Genomic DNA, 18,516 nt, shown 5'->3' with positions numbered 1-18,516 from the left:
GATGCATATGCAGAGGTCAAATAAATATTAATATTAAAATAGGATCATTCAGTAATAGAACCAAATACCTCATATTGTGAAAACTTTGTTGTAAATGAATTCTCCAGCAACTGATAGCTGTGTGTGCCTGCAGATGATGTACCTGGGCTCGGGCTTGTGCTGTGTTGGAGCTCTGGCGGGCTTGTCCACCCAGAGCACAGCTCGGCTGGGCAATGCCCTGGGGATGATCGGCGTGGCCGGGGGGCTGGCTGCCACGCTGGGGTCACTGAAGCCATCTCCGGAGCTCCTGGCACAGATGAGTGGGGCCATGGCAGTGGGTGGCACCATTGGTAAGAGCTTGTGCACACGTGTGTGACTGATAAGTGCACCAGACCAGCAACACCAGTGAAATCCATGTCAGTGATAGTGCATGTCTTGGACATAAGCAGCTGTTTGAAACGTTAAACATACATCTGTGTTCTATTAATTTGGTACAGCTTTTCCAAGTCTCTTCATCTCTTAACACCGAACATTTAAAAAAGTGCTGTGAATAGTGTCTTTTCTCCATTTCTGCTTTTTTTAGTTTCAGAATGTCTCTCTGATAGTTTCAGAAGAGCTCTTATCAATGGTTTTCATTGTTTCCCACTCATACTTCTTGGTTTGAGGAACATGTCAAATTCAGAGCTGTATCACAATCAGAGGCAATGGTTTTATTAGTCTGAGCTCTGTTGGGTTTCAACAATGAATATTGGTTCATTTGTCCGCCTGTCGTTCTCTCTCTGGTTCAGGCCTGACCATTGCCAAGCGTATCCAGATCACAGACCTGCCTCAGCTGGTGGCTGCCTTCCACAGCCTGGTGGGCCTGGCGGCCGTGCTGACCTGCGTGGCTGAGTACATGATAGAGTACCCCCACTTTGCCACTGACCCTGCTGCCAACCTCACCAAGATCATCGCCTACTTAGGCACCTACATTGGGGGTGTCACCTTCAGCGGCTCCCTCATCGCTTACGGCAAGCTGCAGGGTGAGTGGGCGCTGCCCGACCTGAGGACATGCCCCCCTTTTTTTCTACGGCACCCACACAGGTTCCACAGGTTCTGTTATTTAGGGTGTTGCATGTAAGGTCCTTTACACTTTTTTTAAATTGCTCAGAAAAGTAAAGCGCAGCAAAATGCAAAAGGATTATTCCTTGGAACAGTGTTTGTTCTGTCCTTTCATCCTGTGATGAAGCACCTTTATTTTCTCAGACCTAGTCCTATGTTTCCCCGCATTTAAGTGCCGTGTGAATGGAGCATGAGGTTTACAGCAGGTGAACTAGTGCAGGAGATTTACCACATGGTGGTGGGATTAAATAACCCCTGGTAATTATTATCCTGTAATATCAAAGTTTTGATTCAGTTTAACTGTATTGTTTGCCATATTCTGTATTTTGATCTGAGAGAGCTAATGTATCCATAGCCATAATAATTTGATGGCAAGTTCATGTTGGGTTAAAGAAAGTGAATATCAAAAACCTATGGACTGACACACCAGTCGCTAACTCAGGTATGCCCGGCGTTAGCACTCATTGTAGCTGTAATAATAATGTGCTCTACTTTGAGACTTCATGGACATAAACTATACATCTGTTACATCCAGGAAAACCTGGATAATTGCAAGCCTCATTTCCAGTCCTGGAAAAGTAATGGAAAATAGAGAAGAAAGGAAATATCCTTTAACCGTCATGGATAAACAATGACAACACTGGTATTGACAGAATGACAGGGGTGCACAGCAGGCTTTCTTTGTACTACCGAAGCCTGTCGAAAGCAGCCAGGCTCGAACTGTGATGTGATGTGGTCTGGGGCGATAAAGGGGGGACAATGTGCTGCAAAGGGGGGTTGACAGGACTGCTGGGACTTGTGGGAAACAGCCAAAACATGCCAAGGAACTTGATCCTTCAGGGAGCCATGTGATGATGAAAATCCGCTTATGATTTAATTCCAGAAATCATAGATTTGAGTAATACAGCTGGCTTGAAGCTATGAGTTCTCCGTTTATGCAAAGACAAGGTAACATTCCTAGCTACAAAGGTGACGTCTGGAGAATACAAAAGCATAGCACTCTCCCCACATAAAGTAATGTTTGCCTTTAGATCTTCACAAAATTATCATTTCCTTCTGAGTGCATCAAAAGACTAAGTTCTCGTGATTGTGACACAAGGTGTTAATACATATTTCTGCAACTCTGCCGGTTTCTTCCAGGTTGTATTTCTAGAACTTTGAAGTGTCATTTGATGGGATGAGTGAGTGTTCAGAATGGTATCGTTGTCAGGGACTAACAAATTCGTATTTGTGTAAAACAAATGTGGGTTTTATGAGTGTGGTCTCTTGCAGATAGAGAGAATCAATGCTGTTATTTCCCAGAGTGAACAATGATCTGATTTCTTCCAGAGACTATTTTTCTCCCCAAAAGTCCCCTCCCTATTATCGGGGTGCCACTTCTTCAGTAGCTAGCTCAGCCTGTAAGCACATGCACAACGTTTTATGTATGGCCAGACACAACCACACAAAATTAGGAGGCAATTAGTCCCTGAGCCCCCAGTCATTTTCCACTTGTTCTTCAAAGCTGGAAAAAATTACTTCCAGTTAGCATTCCATCTCTACTGCTCAGGAAAACAAAAGAACAGTCGCGGAGAAAGCAAATCTCGAGAGCTAATTCTCCAAAAGATGACAGAGTCCATTTTCCATTGGGTTTTCTATTTAAGATGAAAAAAAAAAGCGGCGGCATCTGGAATTTATTCAAGTATTAAATACTTTCAGGATAATTTATTAAACCCTCCCTTGTGCATCACCCAGATTTTACAAAGTGCTTGTTGTTCCTACCATTTTATAATATAATATGAAAGGCCTCTAAATCAAAGAACTGCACATTCTAATTCTATTTTGGCTTTGATATAACATTGCTGATTAATCGGTTAACAAAACAAGTTAATTAGCAACAATTGTATTACCAGTAATACTTTGTTTCCAGCACAAACTCCAAATTTATTATTAAACTGTATTTGATTTAACAGAGTCAGGAATCATCATCATTACAAATCTGATTTTTTAAAAAATATTTATCTCTTAGGAGAGATTGTCAATGTGAAAATGTCATGTCAAAGAGCAATAAACCCTTAATCCAATAACAAACAACTTTGTTGGTTTCTGAGTTTTGTTGCTGTTGAGCAGTCTGTTCCTTAATTAAACCTGTAACTGGAATTGAGAACTTTAACTCCAAAATCGGGCCCTTCAGAGTTTTGACCTCTTAAAGAGCTGGAGGTTTACAGGTGATATTTTCCTGCAGTTTTATGAAATCTGACAAAGCAGTTTTTGGGGAAGAATTAGATGTCAATTTAGCTTAATCGGGTGTCTTAATGAGGCAGCTGAGGGCTTACTTGGAATAAAGAGCACAAGGCACCATGATTCTTCAGGCCTGGACTTAGCAGCTCTGCTGGAGGTCTGAGCTCTGGAAGGCTGAATTCCTCCCGGTGCCAAGATTGCACATTGTCAGATCATTCTACCTCATCCGCACTGTTCCCCTCATCCCCGTTTCTCATGCACACATCTAATCGTGCCACACAGTGCAGCACAAACCTCTAATTGTGGGTGGCTGATAATTCTCATCACTTCCTGTCCACCCTGGTTAAAATTAAATGAAGTCAGTTAATAGTGCATCCAGTTTCACGAAACCTTCAACCACGTTTCTCAGTTGTAATGATGGGGTTAAGTGTGTGAATAATAAAGCTCGCTTAGGTGACATTTTAATTGTTGACCGGAAAATTAATCTTTTCTTTGATTGAACAGATGTATTGCTTTAGGGAGTGAGTTTGTACACACAGTGTAACAGAACAGTATAACAGACTTAGCAGTACCTTTGGAAGCAGGTCTCCGATGGTGAGGGGCCTTTCAGCGAGTAGCTTGGGAACTGCCTCAGTGTTAAACATGCTGTTGTCTCTCCTAAAGGCATCCTGAACTCAGCGCCACTGATTTTGCCAGGACGTCACGCCCTGAACGCAGGGCTGCTAGCAGCCAGCGTGGGTGGCATGATCCCCTACATGATGGATCCCAGCTACACCATGGGCATCACCTGCCTTGGCTCAGTGTCGGCGCTCTCCGCCATCATGGTAAGCATATGGCTCTGCCTTTCACTTGACGTTTATCAGTACGAAGTGAGGTAAACGAGGAAGTGAGTCAACATGCGGCTCTCTCAAGATAAGTTGGTAGCAACATGCACCTGACCTAGGTTGACACTAAAGATACAAATTAAAAAAAATCCAGTTGCTCTGAGGATGCAGGCTTATCATATAATCTCTCGTCTCACCACATGCACATATTATTAACTAAAAAAAATACCCCTGATTCCCCAATGGCTACTCCTGAGTATGGAAGAGTAATGAAACTTAAGGATGTATAAACATACACATTGATTAAAAACAATGCATATACAATAAGTTAGTATCTGAATGACAAAATAGCTACTGAAAACAATTCGTTGATTTAGATTTTGCAATTCAGATAAACACAGCTATAGCTATAAATTTTAAATAATGAGAAAACATTTTTAAGGTAAGAAAGTTAAATTCCAGTCCTCTTAAAGTCTCTTGAAACAGTGCTCTTTAATCAGTACATTCTTTCTCTAGAAATAATTCAATTGATATCAGGACAATAAGCATACAAAAGCTAAAGATACAGAATGCAAATTTTGGCAGCTAAACTTTCTACACTACAACAAAGATGAAGTTTCAAATATATTTTTATGTTTCTTTTATTAAATTAAAAGCCTTATTCAAATTTTCTGAGACTTAGCATTTCATAAAGGTTTAAACGCAAGGTAAATAGAAGACGTTTTACAGTAAGACTTTGGAAGGACAATTAAATGTCAGGAAAGTTCTTGTTTTTTATCCTTTTGAAATGCTTGACTTACTTAAAGAGCATTCCACCGAAGATGGAATTCAAGGGCCATTACTTTGAAAACCACCCTGGATTCTGGCTGTTTCGATGTGGTTCTGATTACCTGTCAATCTGATTACCTGAGAAATTTTTTTGCTGGTGTGTAACACATTAGGCAAGTCTTAAAAGCAAGATATCTTGTACCCTGTTTCCACTGCTGTTTTCCAGTCACAGCTGCCCTGGCCAGAGTGGCTGGGGTGTAGCTGGAAGGCTTTTCCACTGTGGTTCAGCTGCACCTCAGGTGAACATCAGCCAGCAGTCTTGTGTCTCATTTACAGCCAGGCCAAACAGCCCTGAGTGGGCATGTCTAGACAGGGAAGCTTTTCTGCTGGTTAATGACCTGCGACAGGGGAAGAGTTAACCTCAAAATAAATACATAAAGTAATTTCTTAGTAAAATACCCAATCATTGTAAATGATACTGACTAAATACAGTCAATCCCTTCTGTTGAGACAGACATAATAGTATAAAAGATATAGTGATGATTAAGAAAACAATTTAAAATGTAATGTAATTATATTGTTTCTTTATAAATGTAATGCAATATTGAGATCATTATTTTGGAATGAAGAATTATGTTGTGTGTTTTGGAAGATGAAAACACGTAATAAGATTTTAAAAAAAAGACAGACAGCTGGACTCATCCGCTAAGATTTATTAGTAAATGGTGGAAAGCTGTTTTTTCTTGTGGTTCTGCAACATCTTTCCAATTGCTTATACAAGGCAACAGATAATCCAGATTCAGCACCAGCAAAGAAAATGGAGTTTGGATACAGTCTTCTCATCTCAGCAGTCAACTTGCCTACAGTGTTCAATGTCTGTTGGCGTCCCCGGCTGAGGAATGGCAATTCAAACTGGGAACAGGTTTCTTAGGCTGCATCTTGCCTTCATAGTTCCTGTGTAGAGGATTCAATCGTGCCCAAAATTGTAGTTAAGACTACAGTTATTATACAAAAGTAAATTATTCGAACTTATTGATCCAAATAGGGGGGTTATAAAAAGAGAAATACATAAAATAGACTGAGCAGAATAATCAATAAGTAAAATAAATCATCATAACCCCCAATCTGTAAAGATTACGCCAAGAATATAACCAAGTGGTTGGTGTGATTTAAAGCACTTGAGATCTTTGTTCTCTAGCATAGCTTTAATTAAAATAATAATAAATCAGGCACACTGGGTTAAGCAGTGACGCACACTAAAAAACACTTCACAACATACAACAAACAAGTTACACAATAAACAAGGCGCCCCAGAGTCCTGACCAGCCAGAAAAACCCCAGACTGCTACCAAGTATTCAAAGATCTATATAACACCCACATGGCCCAACAAGTGAGATAAAGCTGCCTTCTAAACTAAATAATACTACCTACAGTTAAATCACTCTTTATATATCTGGATGCTAGAAAGTGAATGGGAAACCTATCTCTCTATTCTAAAAATTCGTCCACTGCTCAGAAGAGACCATTTTTAACCTAGGGGCTCTCTAGGAAATCATCATTAAGAGGCAAGCCGACTTAACAAGGTTCAAATACTTAACTGGAATCTGGTCTTTACGCATGAGCAGGACAAGTGCCAGACGAGAGCTCCATGCTTCCTTCTCTCTCCTTGTGTCTTTCTGTCTCTTCCTGTGTCCTTTCCTCTCTCTTGTATCTCTGTGCCTGCCTGCCTGCATATTTTATCTTCTGTTTCAGACTGTTGATGATCCTTAATCATTTACCCAGATCTTACTTAGCCAAGGAAAGCTAGAGATTCATTTGATCAATGTGTCTCACACACAGTACAACTCAGTGAACACCTCAGTTCCTTTCTTCCTGTGATGCACCTGAGAGATACAGTTGTTGATACTAGCCAGTTGTTAACCATTTTCTCTAGATTCTTAAGACACCTCCATTGCCCCCCTTCCAATTACCATAACAATATACTTTGTTCTCTCAGCTTCCAAACCCTATTGGAAAAACAGATCTAAAATATGTGTTCTGTTTCTTCTCTTGTGGAGTGGGTCCTGAATTCATATAGATTTATTTAAATGTTTTTGCAAGGAATGCTTAATAAAATAACAGATTGTAGTCTGGTCTAGGTGTTTGAGTGCAAGCTGTATATTTTTGGAAACATGTTGAGTCCTTTAAAATTTTTATGGGACCTGCTTTATTTCCAGTGATTATGTGCACTGCATGTATGCTTAGTTTAGGTCACTGCAGTGTTCTTCTGCAGCAGGAGTTTATGTAATGCGCATTGTCATTTGGAGTCTGTGGGACCGACTGTCCTATGCAGGACGTCTCAGTCATTTCTAACATTAACTGCTGTTCAATTTTTGGCATTTTAGTAATGGTTTAAGGCTGCTCAGTACTATACACATTTTCAGAGTATGTGCCTATGTTCTTGCAATAACAAGCATTTTCTTTATCCATGCATTTCACAGTAAAGATCTGCAGTGACATTTCAGACAGCCTTAATGCTGTTAAAAAAAGCGGAGCTATTTTCAGAAGCTAACTGCAATAAGATTAAAGACAAATTTAGAAAAGATAATGCATTTATTTTATTAAAAATCTTTTTTTTCTATTAAATCTGGCTTTGGAAAGTTAGCTATAGTGTGAAAAAGATGAGCTGGTCTTGTAAGGGAGTGAAAAAAGCTCTGGAAGTCTACACTAGTCTGGTTTTCTACCAATAGAAATAGATCTACTAGTAATCATCTGTCACAAGACTAAAAGTTTGCTTCAATATTTTACTGCTTTTATTAGGATGATATATTTTCTGAAGTGCCTGAAAAGCAGTAAAATTGACTGTAAAAACATTCTGTCAGTCCGATTGAAAGGAAATGAGCTTTGCCACGTAAAATGGGGCTTTCAACGCCCAAGTGCTTGATGCGTGCAAAGATGGCTCTTTTTCCGCCTTCTTTTCCAAGGAGGGCTCCTAGCCAATTGCTGACGCCTATGTGTGTGCGTCTCCTAATCTTCCCCTCTCCCTCCCAGGGTGTGACCCTGACTGCAGCCATCGGAGGAGCAGACATGCCGGTGGTCATCACAGTCCTGAACAGCTACTCGGGCTGGGCGCTGTGCGCCGAGGGCTTCCTGCTCAATAACAACCTGCTGACCATCGTGGGCGCTCTCATCGGCTCCTCTGGCGCCATCCTCTCCTACATCATGTGTGTGGTAAGGATAGCAGGCGGGCACGTGCTGAGGTGCTCCTGATCTCCACTGAGCTTGGCCACAGCTGTCTCCAGGCATGCCCTGAGTGGGTCTGCACATGTCCCCACACTGCTACAAGAATTAGCTTGTGGTGACCCTGGGGTCAAGTGAGTTCACTCAATGGGGACCAACAGCTGCTACCCAGCAAGATTCTGTATTCACATGTCTAGGGACATCTGTAACAGACGAGTTTTATTAAAACCTTGGAAGGTGTAGCCCTTTATCTTTACTCCAAGGTGAGACTCTCTTTTGGGCACACCTATAGCTCAGCAGACTTAATCCAGTTGAGAAAGTTTCCAATCTGTAGACAAATTGATGTCACGCAGTAAAAAGCCCAAATAATATCTCCTGTACAAACGGTTAATATATAATTCCAACTAGATGTTTGTAAAGTGATTCCATTCAATGATCTTTGCAAAGGCAAAATTTGTTTCTTAATAAATATGTTCTTATTTAGCTATATCAATGGGAATATAGCTGGGTTTTAGATTTAGAAAAGGGAGAAGAAAAGATTTTTGAAAGTCACCCTGTTAAAATATTTAAATTTTAAATATTGATTTTGGGAAATTGAGCTAACGCAGGCAATCTTTTTGAAGTCAATTTCCACTCAAAATCCATTGTAGAAAATCTCTCAGATGAGCTCCCTAGAAACGGCATTTCAATTGACATGTTGTTTTTAAATAGTAAAAATAATTTGAAAAGATCTTAGTTGTGTGTGGGGGTTTACTTATCTTCTGCAATTTAGCATTGAGATTCCCCAAAAAAATCCTGGCTCTACATAGAAACATTGGAGTGTCTGGAGATGTGAGTGGACTTTGCTCCTGGTTATGTCAGAAACTATAAATCCTTGGGGGACCCTGTTTCACTGAATCTGAACACACAAGATTTTAGTTCCCTTTCAGTATATCGAATGGTTGGGAAATGCACTTTCATTTCCACAAGGAGGCACTGTTATTGTTATTAAATTAGACAAAATGCTCTCTCATACGTTGCTTCACAGAATAAAGAAACAAGCCATTTCTTCTTGTGGTTTCTGCCATGGTCGTGGCATGTTATCAGTAATTTACTGGTATGTTATCAGTAATTTATAAAAAATAATAAATTGCAGTGCCCCTAGACGATTGGGGCTGCTGGTACAGAATGACTCTTATGAGTCACCTAGGTAGGGGCAGCACTTCATAGTGGGTGAAGGTGGTGCAATATGCTTTCAGTCTTCTTATATGCATAAATAAATTCTGCAGTCTTTTGTCTTTCTTTAGATTTTGTCACCCTGATTTACATTTATTAAGCCTCCTAGCCTTTACACTCCCCACCCATTCTCTTTTCTTTGTCCTCCCAGTCTAGCTCTTTAACCTCTATTTGGTCCTGTGCAACACTCATGCTGATATAGCATAGCACATTCTTATCTTTTGTCATATATATAGATTTTTAGCCTCCAGTGACTGCAGATATGTTCACTGGGAAGGTGTGCAGTACTTGCACAAGTATGAACAGAGCTTTTGCGCAGGAGGACTTAGGCAGAGATGCTGGCCCTTCAGTTGCATCCATGTACAGAAATATCATATCACTCGCATGGGATGGACTCTAATCCTGTCATATTTTTAGTATTTTTTACTCCGTTGAGTTATGATGAAACTGTTGCTAGGTGAACAACACACAAGTGTACCTAAACTATAGATGTCAAAAGCAAAAATCTAAATTATGACAGTACCTAAGGTGGAAGTGATGAGATCTGTCCAGGGGCTGATGGTCGGTGCTGTTGCCAACAGGCTATGAACCGTTCCTTGGCCAACGTGATCCTCGGAGGATATGGAACATCATCTACAGGCACTGGAAAGCCTATGGAAATCACCGGCACCCATACAGAGGTCAACCTGGACCAAACTGTAGAGATGATCAAGGAGGCCAACAGCATTATCATCACTCCAGGTACTTTACCCATCAGACCAGGGATTAATGTGCAACTGGGCGCCAGTCATCTGGCCAAAATACAGATTTTCGCACCATGTGGTTTCCTAGAAAAGGCCTAAAACAAACGGTCAAATTTGCTAAAAAGCCAAAAATAAGGTTGAAATTTCAGTTTCATTTCTTCCTGTAAATAGTTTTTTTTTGTATTAAACGGCAGCCTAAGGGAGAGAAAAGCCTGGGTATTGAGTCACATTTATTTTTACTTCCAAGGTTTCATATAAACCTTTTTGATTACATCCAACCTCCATCCTGCAGCCTCTGTAAAGCCCTGCGGCCTTCTGAGCTGCTTTGGAAGAATGACAATTAAATTAAGAGATGAAGCTTGCTGTTATATTAGTTACATGATTATTGGATGTCAGTAGGGACCTGCTTGGAAGCATGTAAAATATTCTGATCTGTCAATAAATGTTCTTTGTTTTATTGAGTCCTTCCTGATCCCTTTATATTAGCTATGAATGCCCAGCAAGTCCCAAAGCCCCAAGATAGATTAAACTGACTGATGCTTCTTTAATCCTGTTATGCGAATTGACTTTTAAAATGTAATATTAGGTTCATGGTTGTATTTGCTCTGGCTCCATTTCCATCTTCAGCATGGAACTCCAGATGCTACCAGATGGTTACAACAAAGTCTTCTGAGTGCTTGTGTGTGAGCTTTAAAATAGTAAAAAAAAATATTGCTGCAATATTCAGACTTATTCTAAATAAATAAGTTAGAGATCTTATGTAGCCTTTCCTCAAAATGGGCATTTCATTTTTTTGGGCAAGGTGACAGAAAAGCAAAATGTGGCCTTTGTAGATAGATTTTTTTATAAAGTTGTCCGATCCTAAAGGAAGGTTAACCTTGGTTTTCATTGTCCTCTTTGCTGTCTATAGACCTAAAGGGTCCAATAACATAATTTCATCCACATTATGATGTCAGCTTGGTTTATTGCTGAACAGAGGTGTTTGAAAGTTTACAGGTTATGGTTCTATCAGGGCGGCAAAGAAGACAGATGGTGAGCCGAGAAAGTCAAGTTAAAAGCTTTTAATTTAATAGAGAAAAAAGAACAACCAACATAAACAAGACTGGAGGGCCAAACACAATATAGCAATTCTTCCATGAAACCAAAGCCTGTCAGCTGGCAGTTTGAAATCCAGGCTAGTCAGCAACTTTACTGACCTTCGCTTTTTTTGTTCTCGGAGTTTGATCTTCCTGGGTCCAGTCATTTACTCCACAACAGCGTCTTTGTTCCCTGTTAAAGTACCAATGTGTGCTTCGGTGGCAGCCAGAGAGGAAGCCCTCATTCCTCTAATTCACTTGCCACTCTGTCAGTCACAGAATTTGAATCCTTCAAATAGTCTTATGTGGGTTCTTAGAGCTGTGGTCCAGCCCTTAGACGGGATACTACAGGCTGCTGTAACACCCTCTACCATCAATAATTCATGTCCATATCCTTGAGGGCTACTTTGTCTCCTCCAACCCTAAATGATTTATTTGAATCAATAAGTCAAACAGTTAATTGATTGAGAAGGAACAAGCTAAATCCATGCTGAAAAAGTGAAAAGGAGAAACACAAAGGTTTGGCTGTTTTCTTTCTTCTGGTTACATTAAATTAATTGATTGTCTCTTTACTATTGATGATTGTGCATTACCCATAGAACCTGCAGGATTACAGCCTTAAAGGACCAAAACTTAATGCTCCTGTCATACATTCATCTGATGTTCCCTACTGGAAAGGAACAGATTGTTGTAATTTTTATGCCTTCTTCAAAAGAACAGATTTGGATATGGGCACAGATCTGTCAATAAGTCCCGTGTTGTCTGTGTTAACACGCAATTAGCTTAACACATGCCTTTAACGGCGTAAGCATGGTTACAAATGAGAGGATAGTATGTAAATCATCTCATCAATTTGGTTGTTAGTAACTAATTAATTTGAGAATCCTGTCCAGATGTTTCTTGAAGTCAGTTTCAACAACATGTCTGGGTGGCTTGTTCCATACTCTCACAACCGTTGCATAAAGTGCCTCCTGTTCTCCATTCTAAATGCACTAAGTTCCATATAGTTTAAACTTATGTCCTCTGGTTTGCGTTTGTTTCTGAAAACATTACCTGTTGTTTCTAAAGAAATCTGCTGGGTTGACTTGCTCAGTGCCTTTGAGGGTTTTGAATACTTGGATCAGGTCTCCTTGTAGCTCAGCACTTTTAGCCTGTCAGAACGTGCCTTCTAAATTACATTGTCAAAGCAAGTTTGAAAGGGGACACAATCTAGCAATGGAATGGACATCTTTGGCGTGGATGGCATGGTGGTGCAGTGGTATAACTCCTGGAGTGCTATATGCATGGGGTTTGTGTGGTCTCCCCGTGTTCGCATGAGTTTCCTCCAAGAACTCAAGTTTCCCCCCCACAGTCCAAAAATGTAAAGAAAATGTTCAGCAGCACATTTACGGAAAAAAACATACTGGTAGTCTAATTGCCTTGTGGGAAAATAAGCCCTAGGTTTGAGTGTGTGCGTGTTTGTGTGGCCCTCCGATGGACTGGTGTCCCATGCAGGGTGTACTCCACCTTGCACCCTTTATTTGCCAGGGTAGGCTCCGGTTAGTGGTTAACAGATAAGAACAGATACGGGGGGGATCGGTGAAATGGGTATGCAGGGTTTCATTCCTAGTATGCACTTTTGTTTCTCTCAAAGATCAGAACTTGAGGATGTTGGGTACTACCTCAGTAGGTATGTTTCCACTCATGGTGATTGACACCAGAAGACAGACTTTGTAAGCCTTTCAAATGAGCCCACGGAATTTGTCTGGGCTGTTGTTTTTGTTATGTTAATGAATAATCCTCCAGAAAAAAAAACTGTTGAAGAACTGTCATAAATGAGAAAAATTCACATAAACTTCTACAGACCGAAGATATTACATGCGATGTTAAAGCAATTATTGAACAGTCGTGGCAGCTCTACCAAAGAACAGACACCGAAATTGATTGTTTGAATTGGCAGTATTTATTTTTAAGTTTCTCTGAGCTTTTTTCCTCCCACAAAAAAATGAATAATGCGCAGTAAGCCAGTCAGAAGAAAAATGCAGATGTTTCCCATGAAGATTTATATGAAATTATCTCTTTTTGTTTTTTTTCGTACACGGCAGATGGGAGAGTGATATAGGACATGTGGAATATCTTAATGGAAATATTTAATGGAAATAGCATAATAACATTATCTATAAACCATACATGAACTTATTTTTTTCAGTTCTTTACTAACACTTCTGTACTTGTTGCCAGACACAGGCTGTATAGCATGGTCCTGGTGATTTTCATTCTTTGAAGATGAAAGTTATTACTCTGACTTTACAGTACTGATCAAGAAGAGAGCAGCTCTTCCAGTTCATTTAAATCTTTGTATTTGCTATGCACTGTATGTTTATGTAGAGCCCTCAAAAAATAACTGAAATGAAAGCTGTCAGCTGCAGTCCAATTTAGTTGCAGTGGTCTTGGGCATAGAATATTCTGGCATTTTTCGATAATCTTCATCATGGCTCAGACCTTCAGCAGAAATGAAGGTTTAAAGTAACCTTAGTTCTCTGGCATATGTGAATATTGCTTAAATATATATACTTGCTTCTGCTTCCAAAAGCCAATAAAACACTATTTAAATCAAACAGGTCAAATTAATCCAAATATTAAATTGATTTAATAGGGTTCAGTTGTGTAACCTAGAGGCTGGCTGTAACAAATTCCAGCAAGTGTGTGGGTCTCTAGGACCAGGATTGGAAAACCCTGCTGTAAGGCAAGGGTTTGCCTTGTAGTGTAAAAATCTAGCACACACTTTTAGGTCACCCTTAAAGATTGTTTTGGGGGAAAAAAAGCATTTTTGATCAAGAAAACAAGGGGATTCGACTGGTCTACGAGCAGTTGTTCACAAATGAACCACTTACTATGAGCTGTGCCACCTGCTGGATTGCGTCTCCTAAAACCAGGGCTAGCTCCTTCCTCATGTAACAAAAACAACGTGGGAAGGTAGGGCCTTCTACTGTCAAGTCCACCTCACATTTTTCTTTTTAACTCCAAACTTTGGGGAGCACAATCATGCATTTCAAGTTGCGGGTTTTTAATTTCCAGGGAGATTTTTAGAATTTGTTTTACAAGAGCCTTTTCTGAGAATGTTTTGAGCATTTTTCTGTCTGAAGTGGTTTTTATTGTTTAGTCATAGTCAAAGCATAGGCTGTGCAACGCCACGCTGCGCCTGAGAGACCTGGACTTGATGCAGGTTTCGGGTTAGAGATCAGCTGTACATAAGTTTTTTTTTTACTTGAATACGAAATAACTCTGGGTTGAGCAGCAATGCATGAAGATTTTGTTAAATGAGCTGTTTAATCGATGTCTGTGTTAAAGAGGTATGTTAACCACATTACATAAAATGTCAGTGTTGCTTTCTGTGTATGAGGTTAGGCCAAAAAAAGTGGAAATCCTGGTATTATACTTAGAAATATGGCTATCTTTTAAGAACTTGCAGAAGAATTAATGTGAACAAGTATGCTTAAAAATGTATAGATAAATTCAAATAGAAGATTAGCAAACATGCTGTTTTTTCTGAGTAAAGACATCTTTCCACTTATTACCAAATCTTATACAGGCATAGAAATTGCTAATACTAGGGAGGTAATGTTTTAAAGACAAAGATCTGCATATATGATGCATTTGCTGTGGGACCTGCACCTGAACTGCTTTCTCGGATCTCGCATTAAGATCTTGAGCCGTAAAGAAGTCGACACACCAATTAACAACAAAATGTGAGCCCCTTTGAAGAGGGTGTTTGTACACTTCTGAGAAAATATTTTGCAGAATGCATATAGCTAAAAGTGTATAACTGTTTAACATCAAAATTAAAGATTACTTTTGCTTTATGAACCTGGATCTTCAAAGTGAATGCTTTGCATTTTTCTTTTCTCTGTGATTCATGTTTTTAAACTTCTTTCTTCTAGGTTATGGTCTGTGTGCTGCCAAGGCTCAGTACCCCATTGCCGAGCTGGTTAAGGTGCTCCAGGAACAGGGAAAGAAAGTGAGGTATGTTGGCTTTTAGACCCAGGTTGGCTGCTTCTAGAACCTTTAGTCTTTTATTTTAGAGCAGTGTTGTCTATCCCCAATTCCTAACCTTGTAGAATCACAAAGTAACCTTTGGTTTTTGTAAATTAAATAGGTAAGGTCAGCATTTGTCAGATTCCCCTTTTCTGGAATCTGGGGAACAAAGGAATTGCAAGAGTTTCCAACTTTTCCTCAACCCATTTCCTTTTCCTAGTCTTCCTGATTAACCCTCTTTCTTGTTCCTTAACGGGGAAAAAAAACCTCTCTTTAAAAACACTTGGAATCAAGCTCATCGACATAGTGCCAAAAATGTTTTGTCATTTTTCCACATGAAGTAGATCCAAAGAGATAAAATCAAAGGAGCCCACTTTAGATCACCACACACAGTGAATGAGAATATAGATTATTCCTTTCCATTACTGCAGCAACTACAAATTACAGTTATAAAAGCACTTCTGCTTTTGCAGATGCTTCACATGGCAACCATAGAACTGCAAGGTCACAGCAGCAATGGTGGATGTTCAGAAACTCTGATTTCTATAAAATTAAAGGTGTTTGCTTATTTTACTTTTGCGGCATGCATATCTTCTGTTTTTATTTCTGCCCCCAGGCTGTTTTATTTAAAGAGCAGAGAAGCAGAACTAAACAGATCTCTACAGAGACACTCCAGTCTCCCAGAAGAGAGTGCTTTTTTGGGCTTTGCTGTGAGCGCATGTCCTTATAATAAATAACTGCTGCTGGAAAGGAAATAGCAAATGCTTAGAATGATAATTGCCCTGAAAGCCTGTGTTCTGTTCCTTTGAATGGCCATATTATATCAAATTTATCTTGTCACCCTTCTAAGGATTCATCTGGCGTGTGGGAGACATTGGTCGGGAAAACCTTTTGGGGCCTGTCCCATTGTCTGACGTTTGTGAGGATGTGTCTCTTTAGCGGTTGGCCAAGCGTTTACAAGCCAAATCATTGGCCACGCTTGCCCTTATCAAAATCTTTAATGTTGCTTTGTTCTGGCACATGAACTTTTCCCATTTTTAAAACTGAAATATAATTTTTGGTTATTTAGCATTTGATGCTTTAAAGAAATCTGCAGAGGGACATGTTAGAGTTTTTCACTGAGCATTGGAAACGTAGTTCGTAGCCACCCTGGACATGTCCGCATGAATGTGCCTGTGTCCATAGCCTGTTCTGGTTATTCTATTGCAGGTTGGAACAATCCTGGTGCTCACGTGCATAATGTGCAAAACAGAGTCATTGAGCCAAGGATTTCATTTTTTGAAGCCTACTAAGCATAAAAAGAGGATAGTAAATATGGGATAATGGATTTGTGTTTTTAACGACTATATGCATGCGTCTGTGTGTATAGCATTATAAATACTGTGTATTGATCCATACCTATGAGCCATCTTCATTGGCAGGTTTCTGGCTAGAAAGCAGTTTGTGTTCTGTCCAGTTGCGAGTGAAGTAAAGTACACAGGGAAGAAAGCAAACAATCAGGTGTTCTTGAATTGATTAAAGAGCTGATCCAGGAAATACTATGTAAGCAAAGTCTCTTGCTGTCTGATGACTCTTATTTTTAGTCAAAAGAAAAACAAGTCCATCACAGAAGCCCAAATTTTCACTTGAAATAGGTGACCTCACCAGGTTTTTCCACAGCTCCGGTTTCATTCCAGTCTGAGGTGCCGTTTATCATTTTAGGAACTTTTAGGATCAAAAACTTGTGACATTTTCTGCCCTTTTTTTTGCCCCCGACTTCAACTTGTGTGTGTGGGATACTTCCATTTCAAAGAGTGGCTTAAATAACACCATTCTCCTGCCCCATTGTTCAGTTCTTTTGTTGGCTTTCCAGAGTACATGTAATTCCCTCTGATGTGAGACCTGCTTGTTCTGGGAGCCTTCGATCACTCTAAGAAGGCAGAAGGAGAGAAAGAGGAGAGAGACAGGTGCTCACTACGTAATGCAACATGTAGCGATGAAATAATCTGCTCTCATGTTGCAGTGCACTGAAAGGATATGAGACTGACCTGAAAGGGTAGGTGAAAGGTAAAAGAGAATTAGAGAATTTTAATGTTCAAAAAAACAAGCAACGTTCAGTTTGAACTTAATTCTGGCAGACTGTATACTAAAACTTGAATTGTATCTTTTTTTTATTTTCCTCGCAGTCACTCATATCATCAAATGTAGTGGCATCAAGAAAATGTTTTATGTTCGTAGAAGGTTGTGGCCCAGGGCACAGAAATATGAGGATCTCTTGACAAGCATTTCTCTGTAATGGACACTCAGAAAATCTCCACCAGCAGCCAAACAAAAATCCTATCTAGCCCTGTTCTTTTGCTGGACTGCAGAGTAATTTAAGAAGCAATTTTTTTTGTCATTGTAATACATTTAATATCTCAGCCAACCACTGAGGTGTTTTGAGGTATTGAGGTATGATTTCAATTTTCTTTCTGAATGCATTCATGTTTTAAGTGACATATAGGGATCTGTAATTCATGTTGTACCAGAAATAACTATAGTGTAGAATTCTTTATACGTGTTACAAATGCAGGTCAAAATATTTCAAGTATACATTAAAGTAGATAAATTGTTTTGAAAACAAATGCATAACATTTATTGCTTTCTTATAATATGCTACCTTAAGAGAACATCAAAACTGAGCTTTTATATTTTTAACCTCCTTGATAGCTCAGGAGGTTAGAAAACTGGGGACAGTGGTGGCCGTATCATTGTTTGGAGGTCACCCTGTATTTCAGTGTTTTACTTACATGAAGCAAGATCTTGGTCGTTGTCATATTGTGAGTCAGTGTTCACAAATCTGCCTCCAGCTATTTGTTCTGCACTTTAAATTTGTATACAGTAAGTGTGTTTTACGCATGTAGATGTGGAGAGCTGAGTCAGAGAGATAGCGGTATCCGTGCTCATGTGTCTGTTTGTGCTTTCTGTAGCTTTAGGAAGCAATGTCAGTGATTTCCGAGAATCCCATTATCGGAGCCGACCCTCATTTTCCAACATTAACTTCATCTCGCTCTGGAAAGAAATGGCTTCAACCGCACCAGCTGTGTGGATGAGGTCATGCGTCCAGTCTATCCCTACAAAATTCTGGGAGTGTTTTTGTGTTTTTACAAAAGCTCCATTTAGAAAAAAAAATTGCGTGCCTTCTTTAGTTTTAGTGATTTGTTTTCTGCTTTATGGTGCCAGTTTTATTTCTCTTACCTTACGTTACGGGGTGAGGAGATTGTTTCTTTCTGATTGTCTGCATAGGCTGTTGGTTTGCTTTTATGTTGAGATAGCAGCTGTCATCTTGAGCTTTAATCCAAAGCAAGCGACCAAGAACAGTTGTGGGATAGTATGAT

General features: G+C 39.7%; 1 protein-coding gene across 1 annotated transcript in view; it reads left to right on the top strand.

Annotated features, from left to right (window-relative positions):
• nnt (nicotinamide nucleotide transhydrogenase) overlaps positions 1–18,516 on the top strand; it is a 61,654-nt gene that overhangs the window by 28,873 nt on the left and 14,265 nt on the right. Inside the window, exons 14-19 of the mRNA XM_088910561.1 lie at positions 134–329; positions 768–1,001; positions 3,964–4,124; positions 7,924–8,103; positions 9,909–10,068; positions 15,067–15,148. Of these exons, the coding sequence (XP_088766687.1) occupies positions 134–329; positions 768–1,001; positions 3,964–4,124; positions 7,924–8,103; positions 9,909–10,068; positions 15,067–15,148 (1,013 nt within the window). The remainder of the gene's footprint in view (positions 1–133; positions 330–767; positions 1,002–3,963; positions 4,125–7,923; positions 8,104–9,908; positions 10,069–15,066; positions 15,149–18,516) is intronic.

The sequence above is a fragment of the Atractosteus spatula genome, chromosome 3, assembly GCF_055471065.1.
Source record: "Atractosteus spatula isolate fAtrSpa1 chromosome 3, fAtrSpa1.hap1, whole genome shotgun sequence".
Lineage (NCBI taxonomy): Eukaryota > Metazoa > Chordata > Actinopteri > Semionotiformes > Lepisosteidae > Atractosteus > Atractosteus spatula.
Note: the sequence above shows the minus strand (reverse complement) of the source record. Positions and strands in the feature narration are given on the sequence as shown.